At 45.8% G+C, this 15,187-nt stretch overlaps 1 protein-coding gene across 5 annotated transcripts in view; it reads left to right on the top strand.

The window, feature by feature from the left end:
• Positions 1-15,187, top strand: part of TMEM94 (transmembrane protein 94) — a 98,269-nt gene that overhangs the window by 25,097 nt on the left and 57,985 nt on the right. For 3 of the 5 annotated variants that reach the window (XM_050920591.1, XM_050920590.1, XM_050920594.1), the window contains exon 2: positions 6,486-6,650. The exons of the other annotated variants lie outside the window; for them this stretch is intronic. In XM_050920591.1, the coding sequence (XP_050776548.1) occupies positions 6,486-6,650 (165 nt within the window). The remainder of the gene's footprint in view (positions 1-6,485; positions 6,651-15,187) is intronic. 5 annotated transcript variants of the gene reach the window in all.

The following is a 15,187-nucleotide window of genomic DNA, read 5'->3' as shown; positions in this document are numbered from 1 at the left end:
GCCTCTTGTTGCCTAGTTTGTTTCCAATCCTAAAGAAAGAAGGGGTAGAGAGGCCTCTGTGGTGGGTAGGTGCAATTGGGAGCTTTAAAGGGATATTTGCAGTGGTTCATGGAAGATTATTGGCCTTATATGCACTGCTGTCTCCTTGAGGTGAAATCCAAGTTGATGATGCTAAGAAGAAATAGAGCAGCAGACACTACTCGATTGGTCACTTTTTCTGTGCATGAATATCTGTAGCTACTTGAGTATCAAATGTATTTGTCACTCGAGAGAGTGAATAGGTACATGCCCTATTCTGGGGCCTGGTCTGGGCGAGAGATTGTGTTTGAGACCAAAGCTGGAGAAGATCATGTGTACAACTGCTCTAGACCAGCACTGGTGAGAAAAAACACTTGTGACTTTTACCCTCTGTGCTCCTTCCTCTCACTTGCCTCCCTCCCCAACCATTGTAGCCTTTGCATTGCCAGATCACAGTAACTACCTCCATTTTACTCTCCATGCAGCCGTTTCCCTTGCTGAGCATATTCTACAGTCTCACGCTGGCTGCCTTTTGCTTATTAGTGCAGATTACCTTGTTAGAAAATAGTTTGAGACACAGACTTTCTCTACAACAGAGGTTCTCAAACTGTGGTCCGTGGGCCACCTCCATTCAGGTGGTCTGTGGATAGTTCCCTCTAAGGGGCACACCTGGGTGGCCGTACATGAGAGAATGAAGGGCTACCCACCTAATTAGTGGAGCCATGGAGGCCTGTGGTTCCACTAATTAGGTGCCTGGACCCTGTAGAAGATGCACATATAAGGTCACATGGTGGCCTTGGGGGGAGTAGAGGGTAGGTGGGATGGGGCAGTGGAGTGAGAAGAGGGGGTGCGGTGAATTTGGGATGTGCAGGACTGCTTGGCCAGAGAAAGAGGCAACTTTCCCCAGCTCCAGGGCTGCAGCTGCTGGGGAGAAACCCCCCTCCTTCCCAGTCTCAGCTCTGTGGCTGCTGTGGCAGGGGAGAGACCCCCCCCTCCTTCCCAGGCCCAGCTCGGGGGCTGCTGTGGTGGAGAAGAGAGAGCACATCCATTGCATTAGAAAGGTAGGACCACTGATATTAAAATATGAGTTGTGTGCTTTTATTTGTAGAACAAAACAACATTTATTATTAAGGATTTTTTATATAGTGTTTTTATCCAAAGCACTTTACAATAGTTAGCTAACGGTACAAACAACATTTGGAAAGATCATTAAATGGTCTGCCGAGACCCTCAACAATTTTCAAGTGATCCACGAACAAAAAAGTTTGAGAACCACTGCTCTACAACGTTAACATAGAAACACAAGTGGCCAAGGAAGTGCAAAGCATCCCTCATATTTGGCTTGAGATTGATGTACTTTTTCTTAGCTGGAGTTGTACTCTTACTTTGTATGAGACAACGAGAAGCTAGGCTTGCCCATGCCTGCATCTGTGACCTCCCCAATATATTTTGCGTGGGGACCCTGTTGAACTGTGGTGCTTTCAATTTAAATTGTTAAGGCTGTGGAGGTAATGTTACAATTAAAGTAATCATCTATTTGTTCTGTTGTTAATGGCGCTCTGGACTGCTCTGGTATTAATCAGTTAAAGACAAGAAGCAATTATGTGCAGTTATACCACAGTCTTTCAGGCTACTCTCGGCTCCAAGACTAGCACTGTTACGGAACAGCCGAGCTCTAGAAGTCCACTTTGGGTGCTGCTATCTGTGCAAATGAGCATGCTGAGCTTCAGAATGTCCATATCTAGTTTTGACACAACTGACATTCTTGATCGTACCACTGCTATTTGATGGTTGGAACTCAGGATTTTTACTTGAGTCTCTTGTCATTCAAATCTTATAATAGGTCACAATAGTTCTTCAAGTGATTGCTCATGTCAATTCCAATTAGGTGTGTGTGCTGCGTGCATGGCAGCCAGAAGGTCTTGGGAATGGTGGTTGCTCGTAACCCTGAAACATTCATAACTCTGGAAAAAAAACATTGTGGTTCTTTCAAAATTTTACAGCTGGACATTGACTTAACACAGATTTGAAAATTTATTGTGCAGAAGAACAATGCTGCTTTTAACCATCTTAATTTAAATGAAACAAGCACAAACTGTTCCCTTATCTCACCAAATCTTTTTTAAACTTTCCATTTATTTTTATATGTTTTAGTAGTTTATATTTAACACAGTACAGTATTGTGCTTGCTTTTTGTGTGTGTCTCCTGCTTCCTAATTGTGTACTTATGGTTCCAAATGAGGTGTGTGGTTGACCAGTCAGTTTGTGTAACTGGTGCTCATAACCCTGAGGTTCTACTGCAGTGTTTTTCAAAGTTCGGGTCGCGACTGAATACTGGTTTGTGGCATGCAAGGCACTGGGTTGCCTTGCTCAGCGAACCAGCGGCTCTGGTCAGCACTGCTGACCAGGACATTAAAAGTCCTGTTGGCAGTGCTGCCCAGCTAAGGCAGGATAGTGCCTACCTGTTCCGACACCGCGCTGTGCCCTGGAAGCAGCCAGCAGCGGGTCCAGCTTTCCAGCCAATGGGAGGTGTGGGGCAGGGGGGAGAACTTGAAAGTAAAAGTTATTAGTCCCCTGAGCCAGATCATTTCCCTTCCTGCCTGGTATGTCCCATACCCTCTGTCTTTCTACTTTCTTTCCTCAAAGCAGCCTATATGGCTCTTGTCTAAGCACCTGTCTCATATGTCCCTTATGTCTAACCAGTGGTTATTCTCTTTTGAACCTTCAGCTATACCTCTCATCTTCCCTTCCCTGCTCTGCAGATTCTCTAATACCTTGTCTTCTCCTCAGATCAGTCTTTATTCCACAGACTTCTCTCTCCCTGTGTCCCAAGTTGAATCTGCCTTTACTCCCTGTCCACTACACCAACACCTAGTTTATCCTCAGGTTTCATTGTTGCAGCTTCTGTTTCTTTGAAGATACACTCTGTTTTTCAAGGATAGATACACAACCAGATACAACTTGTGATGCCAACTGCTAACATCTTTGACGTCAATCCAATTAGGAAGGGATGTTTGTGTATCATGGATGATTGTCCTGTGTAACGTGCAATAGGATAGTGATCTCTAGAAAATATGGAGCAACAAGAATAGTAGAGTGAATTTATTTCCATTATCTTGGGTTTGCTACTGATGACTGGCATGTCGGAGCCAGGCTGAAGCCAAGCAGAGTTGGGAAAAAGTTAAGACCTAAGCAAGTTAAAATATTTTTTTCCCCACTCTTTGACCTTTTAAGGTTCTGACTCAACACTAAGCAATAGGGGTTAACTGTTTACTTGCTCGGAACTGTGCAGAAAAGAGGATGGAAGAGAGATTTGTGTTGTTTAAGTCACTTTATTCCTTTGTGCGGTTTAAGATGGTATCATGTAGGAAACAAAATGCCCTGGAGAGAGATACAGGCTGTCTCTTCTTACACGCCCACTCCACACTCTTTCTTTCTCTTGAGATGACACTAGATGCACTCTCTGCTTTCCTTCAACTTTGGCCGTAGGTATTTATAGGGTTACATACAAATATGTGTCTCAGTACAAGTGTAGAGAGAAGAGCCTGTGGAACTGGTGATATTCTGTGATCATCTGGGTCTCTGCCTTTAGATTTGGTTCTTAATGTGAGACCCAGGGTCTCTGCACTTATGATTTTAACTGGAGGACTTTGCTGATGCTTGTGACACTTTGGGAGTTCAACCCAGACCAGCAAGGGGTTGTATGACTATCTGCCGTGCAATCCTGGGTGCCTTAAATGCTATGCTGCTGTGGCACTGCTCTGATGCCAACAGCCAGCCTACAACCATGCAGGTCACACCCTGGCTTCCACCACAGAGTTACTTTTGCAGGGTAATCCCAAAACCCCTTCACCTCCACCCCATGTTTCTGCCCTGCAATGTTCCAGCACTCTCCTGGAACACTCAGTGAAGCTGCTAAGTTTACTGTCTCTTCAAAGAAGCAGCAACCAGCAACTCATTAATTTAATCGGGGTTTGACAAACACTCTGTTTTAATCAAAGCACTGAATTGTTTTATAATAAAAGTTAAACAAGTTTATTAAACAAAAAGTCACAGGTTTAAATGATACCAAGTATAAGGAATAAATATAGAAAGAGTTACAGGCAAACAATAATAAAAATATGCTTCTAAAACTTAATCTCAGCAGATTACAATCTTTGCTAAACAGATATTTTACTATACTGAGTTCCCAGAGACTTCAGTCCTCCACCCCTTGAGTGAAGGATCCATTGGCTCCAGTCATTTTAGTCCCTTGATGGTTAACTTTTCTCCGCTTACTTTTTAGAGTCCAGTAAACATTTGAAAAGTAAGCCCAGACAAAGCTGCTCTCTCCTGTTGAGGGGTAGACACTGTGACATCTTCCCACAGTTCATTGACCCTGCTTCAAGAGGCAGGAAGGCTTCCTGGGGGTGCAGTCTCCATTTCCCCCATCAAGATTAAGTAGTTGTCTTTCCTCACTTGCTCTCTCAATGGCTTTGTTTACCTTGTGTGTAAATGTGCTTTTCTTTGTCTTTGGTCACACTTTGCCAAATTTACAATAGAGACACATTCGTGTTCAATTAGGCGGAACTACATTCCTTTGTCTGGAACAAGTCTAGCTTGGACACTGCTTGCCAAATACATTTTAAGAACACATTTGCAGCACACATCTATTAGGTCCTTTGTGGGTTTACCGTACATCCGTCATGCAACAGTATTAATGATCAGTGAGTTATTAGTTTTCCAGTTATCTATTACATTCCACCTTTTGGGTATATATCATGATGACAGTGTGCCAAGGGCATTGTAGTGCTCTGAGGACCACATACTGATTTAGGCATATGGAGCTCATAGAAGAAAGTTGTCAAACCAAGGTTCAGTCATTACTGATGCCTGTGATTGACACAGAGGGCAACACATTTGGCCAATCATGGGTTAAGAAGCAGAGCTCTACTGTGCGGCCTGTGGTCACCCTTCTTGTGCACCTGAAGTTGTGGCCAGTGGAGAGTGCTGATGCTAGCATGCAATGCTCCAGCTTTATCTGAGTAGCCAGGCTATGCTACAGTAAGACTGTTACTCTTCAGAGGTGGCTGCTGTATATTCAAGAGGTGCGTGGTTGCAATCTGCTCCATTTTACACAGTTAGGTACGACTCTCAGGCTCTTGTTAAGCTGTCAACATGGCCATTGGTTTGGTGACGTGTGGGTGCCCCGTCCTAACCCCAGATTCAGGGTCCTTCCTATCTTGAGTGGTAATACAGTAGTTGTTAAATATTTTTCTTTCAGTTAGGATCAGGGCCCCTTGAAATAGAAGTTGTACAAATACTTACGGGTCACAATCCCTGCCCCAAATATGTAATGATTAAGTTACCCCGTAGAGGAGAGCATCTGCATAACAGGATTAGAGTGAGGCAATGGGATAGGCTCCTTATCATCCCAAAGATTCATTTGTCCATTTCCCTGTAGTCTTTTTCCAGTTCCACTCTGGGCTTCTTGTATGTGCTCTCTGTCTCCACTAATCTCATGCCCTCCGTGAGCTCCTGTGTGGCCAGTGACCCAGGTCTCAGTAAGTGGCAAGCCTCAGGCACAATGCGCTGTTATTAATAACCTGCGCTGCACCTTCTGTTTGTGCTCCCAAGGCACGCTCTATGAATATTCGATGCTTAGAGGGGTACCTGCCGCTCTCTGCATCCTGAGTGCTGCTGGGATACCCTGCTGGGAGCAAGAGCAAGGGAGAGAGAAACATCAACTCAGCTTGGAAAATCAGGCCTGTAACCTTCTTGAATCATTTAAATAAACCTCTACCTCAATATAATGCTGTCCTTGGGAGCCAAAAAATCTTACCGCGTTATAGGTGAAACTGTGTTATACTGAACTTGCTTTGAGCCACTGGAGTGCGCATCCCCGCCCTTCCCGGAGCACTGCTTTACCGCGTTATATCCAAATTGGTGTTATATTGGGTGACATTATATCGAGGTAGCGGCATAATAATAACTTTGCAAAATTGAGCTTGAGCCCCAAGGTGTTAAGCCATCAGTGTGTTGCTATCTCCCATGGACACATTAATGGGAAGATAGAACTTGATCTTTTCCATCTCTCTCTAGTCTACCATGCTGGCCAGTGCTGGCTCCCCCCCATAGTGTATTTGCTAGCATTTTGTCCTGTCTAGTTTGACATCGGCTTTTCCATATGTCCTTATCAGTCAGTATCCTCCCTTACTGCATATGCAGATGTATCTGCGTGCGCGCACACGCACACACACACACACACAGAGTATCTGGCTGTGTTGGCTCCATTTGATGAATGGGTCATTCTTACAGACATCTGGTGTGATCCTGTATGAACTTTCTTCTTTCCCCCCACTCTCCATTGCTTCACCCCCACCCCCGATCCACCGCCTCCTTGCTGGATCTGCAGCGTGACTGGGAACAGGCTGAATTAATCAGCAGATTGGTGCTTCACTCTGCTGCTCCTGTCTCTTTCTCTGCAGCACTGGGCTCTGTGCATGTTTTCTCGCCCTCTCCCTTGCTCTCTTTCTCTGAGGGCAACAGTACTGGAAGTTGCTGCCGAAGGTTCCAAGTGGTGCAGAGATTCAACCGAGATGCTCTTTAAACAGGCAGATCTGTGGATGCCCCACCAAGGCAAATGCTGCAAAGTAAGTTTCTCTCCCTTAACGTTTAAATTCAAAATGGCTTGTTTTTCCCCTGCAGCCTTCCTGATCAGATGGTGCATAAAGGGTCCTGAGGATCTGGGGAAGGATCTTAGGGCAGGAAATGGAGCACTGATTGGAGGCTTCAGATGTGATAGGGTTTAAGGTATGGGGTGGGAGAACAGGGAAGAAGCTTTTAATCAAACTGAAGATCGTAACCTTAAACCCATAGCTGGAATCTCAAACAGTCTGAACTACTCAGTCCTGCATTGCTGCCTCTGTGTTCAATGACTCAAGTTTATCTGTATTTTTTAAATGGCTAGCTCTGGAGTAGCCAAAAGCCCCCTACCCTGAAAAGTGGGACTTGCAGTAGACCTGCTAGATTGTGCCATAGCCTTAATCCACAAAGTCCTTAGCTAATGAATGGGAGTTAGGGAGGAAACAAAGAGGGTAGTGAAAGATGTGCTGAAGTTTGGAAAATTTCTTAGCATCACCTGCTCCAGGGAGGTGGATTAACAATTTTTGGGCTAAATTCAGCTATGGTGTAAAGGGGTGCAATTCCACAGAGGCCAAAGTGAATTTTGGACCTCTGTCTATTTTCTGGCGTTAGGGAAATACTGTAAATATATAAATGCTAATAATAAATGGTTAACAATTACGTAGCACAATACAGCTTCAAAATATAGCACAAACATTCACTAATCCTCCAAGCTCCCTTGTGAGATATCTATGTAACTAGGTTCGGGGATTTGCTGCTGGAAACAGGACCAAAGGGACAGACTGGAGAAGATGCAGATGAAAAGTGGACTGTTACCTGGGGAGTTGTTTCTTGCCTCTTGGTTGAATAGCCACTAGAGAGAGAGTGTGTGTGTATGTGATTGAGGGAGTGAAAGTGCTGGGCTTTGTATTATTGGTGCAGAGCAGTTTATCACAGCTATTGGCATCTAACTCGCTGCTTTAAAGAAAGCTTTTAAAAACACTTTGAATGTCATTATCTGGATTAAATTAGAATCTGTTTACACCAAGATCCAGTTCTGATTTACAGGTCCTGTTAGTGCTGTTCTGGCCAGATCTCTTGTAGATTTGCAGACCTCAAACTAATGCTGTTGAGTCGGTTCACAGTGTCAATCTGTGGGCCGTGTTAGTGCTGAGTAGCAGGGAGTCTTAAAGCCAATTTCCAACCCAGAGCTCCTGCATTCTCCCAGTTACTGGGCGAGGCATAGGAGCTTGTCTGCTACAGCACAAGGTTGAATCCAGATTGCTTTTCAAGTTGCTTCTGCAGGTGGACAAGGTATAGGGAGTTTTGTTTACCATTGTGCTCTATATTAATCTGGGCAGTGCTGTTCTGAGGGTCACATGTGCACCCAGGTAGAGCCAACATGCAGCTTGCTGTGGTATTTGTCTATTTCATTGGATTTGAGACCACTAATAGCTAAGCTGAGGCCATCAAATTCATGACACGTGATTCTTAAAGTATGTCTAAATGGAGGAATGGTCCTGCTATTGTGGGGAACTTTCCTGGCTTCTGCACTACCCCGCTGAAGTGGGCTAGTGAAAGGATCTGAGTCCTTGCTCCCACTTCCTTTACCCAGAGGCCTCCCTGCCCTTGAGGACTCCCCTTCCACTCTCCTGTCTGGCAGAGTCCTTGTAACCCTGACGAGGCTGGGCCCAGGATTCCTGGGGGGCTTGACCCCCAACCCTGCTGTGGTCACCTAGGACAGGGGCTAGGGTGTCCCCATTCCGGGGTACTCTCTCTGCACTGGGCACCTCCCTGACCCACTAATCATTTCATACAATTTAAAGCAAATACAAGTGTGTGTGTGTGTGTGTGTGTGTGTGTGTGTGTGTGTGTGTGTCGGGGGGGGGGGAGGGGAGGTTTACACTCCAGGTCACTGAACAGGCATTATATTGTCAGGAGCCAGGAATCAGACCTCATTTCAGCAGCATCTGTATGTTCACTAGGAATGAGTATGAGAAAGATATTAGGGATGTAGATAGTGATGTGAAACTTGTTCTCAGATTGACTTGTCCATTGGCCTTGCCCACCATATACCTATAATCTCATACAGTGGGCTTGCCATTGCATACAATCTGTTAACTAACAAAGCAGCTGCAGTCAGACAGGGAGATCTAGTGCGCTGATGAAGGGTTTGAACAGGAACAAAATAGTCCTCTGCTATCTCTAGTTTGTAATAAAAAATGTTGCCCCCGGGAAATTGCACAATGTAGTGCATGTGATACCTGCCTCTGTGATGAGGACACAATAAACGGACCATGTTGTCTCTTTCCTAACCAAGAATATGACTTGCAATGTTAAATGCAAATGTGTCTGATAAAGTAACCGCTTCTCATGTGATTTTTGAAACTGTGACTAATCCTTGTGTACCAGAAGGGCCTGATCCATGAAATAGATTAATAGCCTGCAAAATGTCAGTGTTAAATTAAAAAAGGCCTTCCTGTTTCTGTTGGAGGCATGCAAAATGGCCATCAAAAAACAGGGAAAATAGTCTGCTGCCCCATTTTCCCTCTCCCATCCTTTTAATCTGAAAAAGATTTGAACCAAAGAGTTGCAAAAATGAAATGTACTGTGTGTATCCAGGATTGGGGAAAGCCAGGCTATGGGGTATTAGAATAAGCTGCTCCGTGCTTCACTGTGTCTTAGGGTACGTCTACACTATGAGATTATTCCGATTTTACGTAAACCGGTTTTATAAAACAGATTGTATAAAGTCGAGTGCACGCGGCCACACTAAGCACATTAATTCGACGGTGTGCATCCATGATCCGAGGCTAGCGTCGATTTCTGGAGCATTGCACTGTGGGTAGCTATCCCGTAGCTATCCCATAGTTCCCACAGTCTCCCCCGCCCCTTGGAATTCTGGATTGAGAGTCCAGTGCCTGATGGGGCAAAAATCATTGTCACAGGTGGTTCTGGGTACAGCCTCACCCCTCCCTTTGTGAAAACAGCAGACAACCATTTCGCGCCTTTTTTCCTGGGTGAACTGTGCAAACGCCATAGCACAGCAAGCATGGACCCTGCTCAGATCAATACCGCAATAGTGGACGTTGTAAACACCTCGCGCATTCTTGTGCAGTCTATGCTGAACTGTGATCTGCAAAGACAGGCGAGGAGGAGGCGGCGGCTACGGCAGCGCGGCGACAAGAGTGATGAGGACGTGGACACAGAATTATCTCAAACCACGGGCCCCTGCGCTTTTGGAGAGCCTGCGTGTAGTGGGGCAGGTTCTAGCCATTGAACGCCGATTTTGGGCCCGGGAAACAAGCACAGACTGGTGGGACCGCATAGTTTTGCAGGTGTGGGACGATTCCCAGTGGCTGCGAAACCTTCGCATGCGTAAGGGCACTTTCATGGAACTTTGTGACTTGCTTTCCCCTGCCCTGAAACGCCATAATACCAAGATGAGAGCGGCCCTCACAGTGGAGAAGCGAGTGGCAATAGCCTTCTGGAAGCTCGCAACGCCAGACAGCTACCGGTCAGTCGGGAATCAATTTGGAGTGGGAAAATCTACTGTGGGGGCTACTGTGATGCAAGTAGCCAAAGCAATCATTAAGCTGCTGCTACAAAAGGTTGTGACTCTGGGAAACGTGCAGGTCATAGTGGATGGTTTGCTGCAATGGGATTCCCTAACTAGGGGGGCGCGATAGATGGAACCCATATCCCTATCTTGGCACTGGAGCACCAGGGCACCCAGTACATAAACCGCAAGGGGTACTTTTCAATGGTGCTGCAAGCACTGGTGGATCACAAGGGACGTTTCACCAACATCCACGTGGGATGGCCAGGAAGGGTTCATGACACTCGCGTCTTCAGAAGCACTGCTCTGTTTAAACTGCTGCAGCAAGGGAATTACTTCCCAGACCAGAAAATAACAGTTGGGGATGTTGAAATGCCTATAGTTATCCTGGGTGACCCAGCCTATCCCTTGATGACATGGCTCATGAAGCCATACACAGGCAGCCTGGACAGTGGTCAGGAGCTGTTCAACTACAGGCTGAGCAAGTGCAGGATGGTGGTAGAATGTGCATTTACTGACTCGCTCAGACCTCAGCCAAACCAATGTCCCCTTTGTTATTGCTGCTTGCTGTGTGCTCCACAATCTCTGTGAGAGTAAGGGGGAGACCTTTATGGCGGGGTGGGAGGCTGAGGCAAATCACCTGGCTACTGATTACGCCCAGCCAGACACCAGGGCGATTAGAAGAGCACACCAGGAAGCAGTGCGCATCAGAGAAGCTTTTAAAACGAGTTTCATCACAGGCCAGGGTACGGTGTGACTGCTATGTTTGTTTCCCCTTCATGAACCCCCCCCCCCTTTATTGACTCCTTCCCTGTAAGCAACCCACCCTCCCCCTTCGATTACAGCTTGCTTAAGGAAATAAAGTCTCTATCATTTAAAAATCATGTATTCATTATTAAAATAATTATAAAAAGAGGCAGAGAACTGACAAGGTATCCCGGATGTGGTTTGGGAGGAGGATAGGAGGGAAGGAAAAGGCTATTAAACACATATCAATGTAATGACAGCCTTTTGGTTGGACTATCCAGCGGGGTGGAGTGGGCGCGTGCACGAAGCCTTCCCCCACGCGTTCTTACACATCTGGGTGAGGAAGATATGGAACATGGTGAGTGGTGAGGGTGGTTACACAGGGGCTGCAGCGGCACTCTGTGACCCTGCTGCTCTTCCTGAAGATCCACCAGACGTCGGAGGATATCAATTTGATCACGCAGCAGCTCCAGCGTTGCATCCCGCCACCGCTGATCTTCCTGCCTACGCCTCTGATCTTCCTGCCGCCACCTCTCATCTCAAGCGTCCCTCCTATCCTCACGTTCGTCCCTCCTATCCTCACGTTCACTGGCATCTTTCCTGTACTTTGCTACCACGTCCTTCCACTCATTCAGATGAGCTCTTGCATTGCGGGTCACTTCCGTGATTTCCGACATCATTTCGTCTCACATCTTCTTTTTCCTCTACCTTATCTGAGAGAGCCTTCGGGATGGAGTAGGGAGGCTTGAAAAATGTGCAGCTGCATGAGGGAGGGAAAAAAGGGAGAGAAGTATTTAAAAAGTTACATTTTACAGAACAATGGTTATACTCTTTCACAGTGAACAACACTATTCACCTTACATAGCATGTGATTTCACTACAAGGTCGCATTTTGCATCTTAATATTGAGTGCCTACGGCTCTGGTGTTACAGATCTCACAGACGCAGGTCCAGGCATCAGAATTCAACTTGCATGCGGCCATGGTAAGCCATTGTCTTTCGGCTTCTCCAGCCTTCATATACACAGTGCCCTCTGATGCTTCTTTCCTGTTAACATGCAGCAGCAGAAGCCAACCCCCTCATCCAATTCTCTAGGATGATTGCTTTACCCCTCCCCCCACCGCATGGCTGGTATCATGGAAGATCACTGCTAATCACCCCCCTTTCCGCCCCCCACCACATGGCTGGTAGCTGGGAAGATTCCTGCTAGCCAAATGCAAAAAAGCTCAGCGCTATCCTTCCTCCCCTCCCCCTGCTTGGCTACGTGCAAGGAAGGATTTCTTTTAAGCAACAGCCCAGTAGGAAAATGGCCGTCTCTGTCCCCTTAATTAAATTCCTGAATTTCAACCAGGTTACCATGAACGATATCACTCTGCTGAGGATAACAGAGCGAGATAAAGAACGGATGTTTCTTGAATGCCAGCAATCACTGGGACCATACGCAGCTATGCTTTGTCATGCAATGATACCCGATTACTTGCTACATGCGTGGCGTGGTAAAGTGTCCTACCATGGAGGACGGAACAAGGCTGCCTTGCCCAGAAACCTTCTGCAAAGGCTTTTGGAGTACCTCCAGGAGCGCTTCATGGAGATGTCCCTGGAGGATTTCTGCTCCATCCCCAGACATGTTAACAAACTTTTCCAGTAACTTTACTGGCCGCGAATGCATCCCAAGCCCTCATGGCAAATCAATCATTAAAAAACGCTTGCTTTTAAACCATGTTTTATATTTACAAAGGTACACTCACCAAAGGTCGCGTCCATGGCTTCACTGTCTGGGCTGGTGGCTTGGGAGGGCTGGGAGGGTAATTCCGTCTGGGTCACAAAAAGCTCCTGGCTGTTGGGGCTAACGGAGTGCTGTGTGCTCGCTGCAAGGTCGTTCTCCTCTTCCTCCTCCTCATCTTCCCCCTCCACAGAATCCTCAGCCATGGTTGAGATTACAACCCCCACCTCGGAATCCACGGACAGGGGTGAGGTACTGGTGGCGCAGCCCCCTAAAATTGCATGCCGCTCAGCGTAGAAGCGGCATGTTTTCGGCTCTGACCCGGACCTTCTGTTTGCTGCTTTGGTTTTCTGGTAGGCTTGTCTGAGCTCCTTAACTTTCACTCTGCACTGCACTAAGTCCCTGGTGTGGCCTTTTTCCATCATAGGCTTGGAAATTTTTTCAAATATTTTTTTCATTTCGTCTTTTGGAACGGAGTTCTGTTAGCACTGAATCCTCTCCCCATATAACGATCAGATCCAGTACCTCTCATGCGGTCCATGCTGGAGCTCTTTTTTGCTTCTCAGGAGACTGCATTGCTGTCATAAACAGATAGCTAAGGGTTAATGTCTCTTTCACCTGAAGCACCTGACCAGAGGACCAATCAGGAAACCGGATTTTTTCAACTTTGGGTGGAGGGAATTGTGTGTCTGGGTCTTTGTTTTCTGTCTGCCTGCTTTCTCTGAGCTTTGGAGAAGTACTTTCTACTTTCTAGTCTTCTGTTTCTAAGTGTAAGGACAAAGAGATCAGATAGTAAGTTCTATGGTTTTCTTTTCTTTGGTATTTGCATGAATATAAGTGCTGGAGTGTTTTGATTTGTATTCTTTTTGAATAAGGCTGTTTATTCAATATTCTTTTAAGCAATTGACCTGTATTGTATCATCTTAATACAGAGAGAACATTTGTATGTATTTTTCTTTCTTTTTATATAAAGCTTTCTTTTAAGACCTGTTGAAGTTTTCTTTACTTCAGGGAAATTGAGTCTGTACTCACCAGGGAATTGGTGGGAGGAAGAAATCGGGGAGATCTGTGTGTTGGATTGCTAGCCTGATTTTGCATTCCCTCTGGGGGAATAGGAAAGTACTTTTTGTTTCCAGGATTGGGAACAGAGAGGGGGAGTCTCTCTGTGTAGTTTCACAGAGCTTGTGTCTGTGTATCTCTCCAGGAGCACCTGGAGGGGGGAAGGGAAAAAGGATTATTTCCCTTTGTTGTGAGACTCAAGGGATTTGGGTCTTGGGGTCCCAGGGAAGGTTTTTCAGGGGGACCAGAGTGCCCCAAAACACTAATTTTTTGGGTGGTGGCAGCAGGTACCAGGTCCAAGCTGGTAACTAGGCTTGGAGGTTTTCATGCTAACCCCCATATTTTGGACGCTAAGGTCCAAATTTGGGACTAAGGTTATGACAATTGCTACCTGTGCTGATGAGCTCTGTGTGGTCACCTGTACTGATCACAGCTCCACGCTGGCCAAACAGGAAATTAAATTCAAAAGTTCACAGGGCTTTTCCTGTATACCTGGCCAGTGCATCCGAGTTCAGATTGCTGTCCAGAGCAGTCACAGTGGTGCACTGCGGGATACCGCCCGGAGGCCAATACTGTCGATTTGCGTCCACACTAACCCTAATCCGATATGGTAATATCGATTTTAGCGCTACTCCTCTCGTCAGGGAAGAGTACAGAAACCAATGTAAAGAGCCCTTTATATAGATATAAAGGGCCTCATAGTGTGGACGGGTGCGGCGTTAAATCGGTTTAACGCTGCTAAAATCAGTTTAAACGCGTAGTGTAGACCAGGCCTTAGACATGGAGTTGCAGTTTGTGGAGACTAATGTATTTCTAATGAGTCTTCTCTTCCTCTTACTTTCTTTTTTTAAAAAGTGTCTGTATTTGCATAGAGATTTATAGTTAAGTACCTGATCCTGCAAGGTGCTCTGTTACCTCAACTCCCCGTGAATCTAAAGGGGAAAGAGGACATCTCACACCTTGCAGGATTGGTCTGTAAGCTGGTCAGGCGCTCTCCATCAGTTTTTAAATTTTTAATGGAAAATGCAGTTTCTGCGAAAACCAAAATTTTCTGTGGGAAAACTTTGGTTTTTTTGGCAGAAAAAATTGTCTGTTGGGAAAATTGAAATGAAAGTATTTTGTTTCAGTTCAACCCAAATTGAAACATTTCATTGAGTCAAACCAAATGTAAACATTTCTTTTTGGGTCAATTCAACATTACTGTGTGTTCACCTGTGATGCCACAGTGCCACATGGGAACTGCAGTTTGGATATTTCATACTCCCATTCTCTGTGGGCTGTGTTGTATGGCTGGACTACATATTCCAGGGTATAATATGTATGTTTCCAGTTTTGTCACTCTGTGTGTCACTCTGAAGCCTAGAATGTCTGTTGAGTCAGGGGTAGGCGATGGAAACAGATCCAAGCAAGGCTAAGAGCTCTTTCTGTTCAAAATATCACCAGGTTCAGTCATCACTGGGTTCATGGTCTGTTACCAT

The sequence above is a fragment of the Gopherus flavomarginatus genome, chromosome 12, assembly GCF_025201925.1.
Source record: "Gopherus flavomarginatus isolate rGopFla2 chromosome 12, rGopFla2.mat.asm, whole genome shotgun sequence".
Taxonomy (NCBI): domain Eukaryota; kingdom Metazoa; phylum Chordata; order Testudines; family Testudinidae; genus Gopherus; species Gopherus flavomarginatus.
The sequence above is the reverse complement of the archived record's forward strand: the minus strand, read 5'-3'. Positions and strand labels throughout refer to the sequence as shown.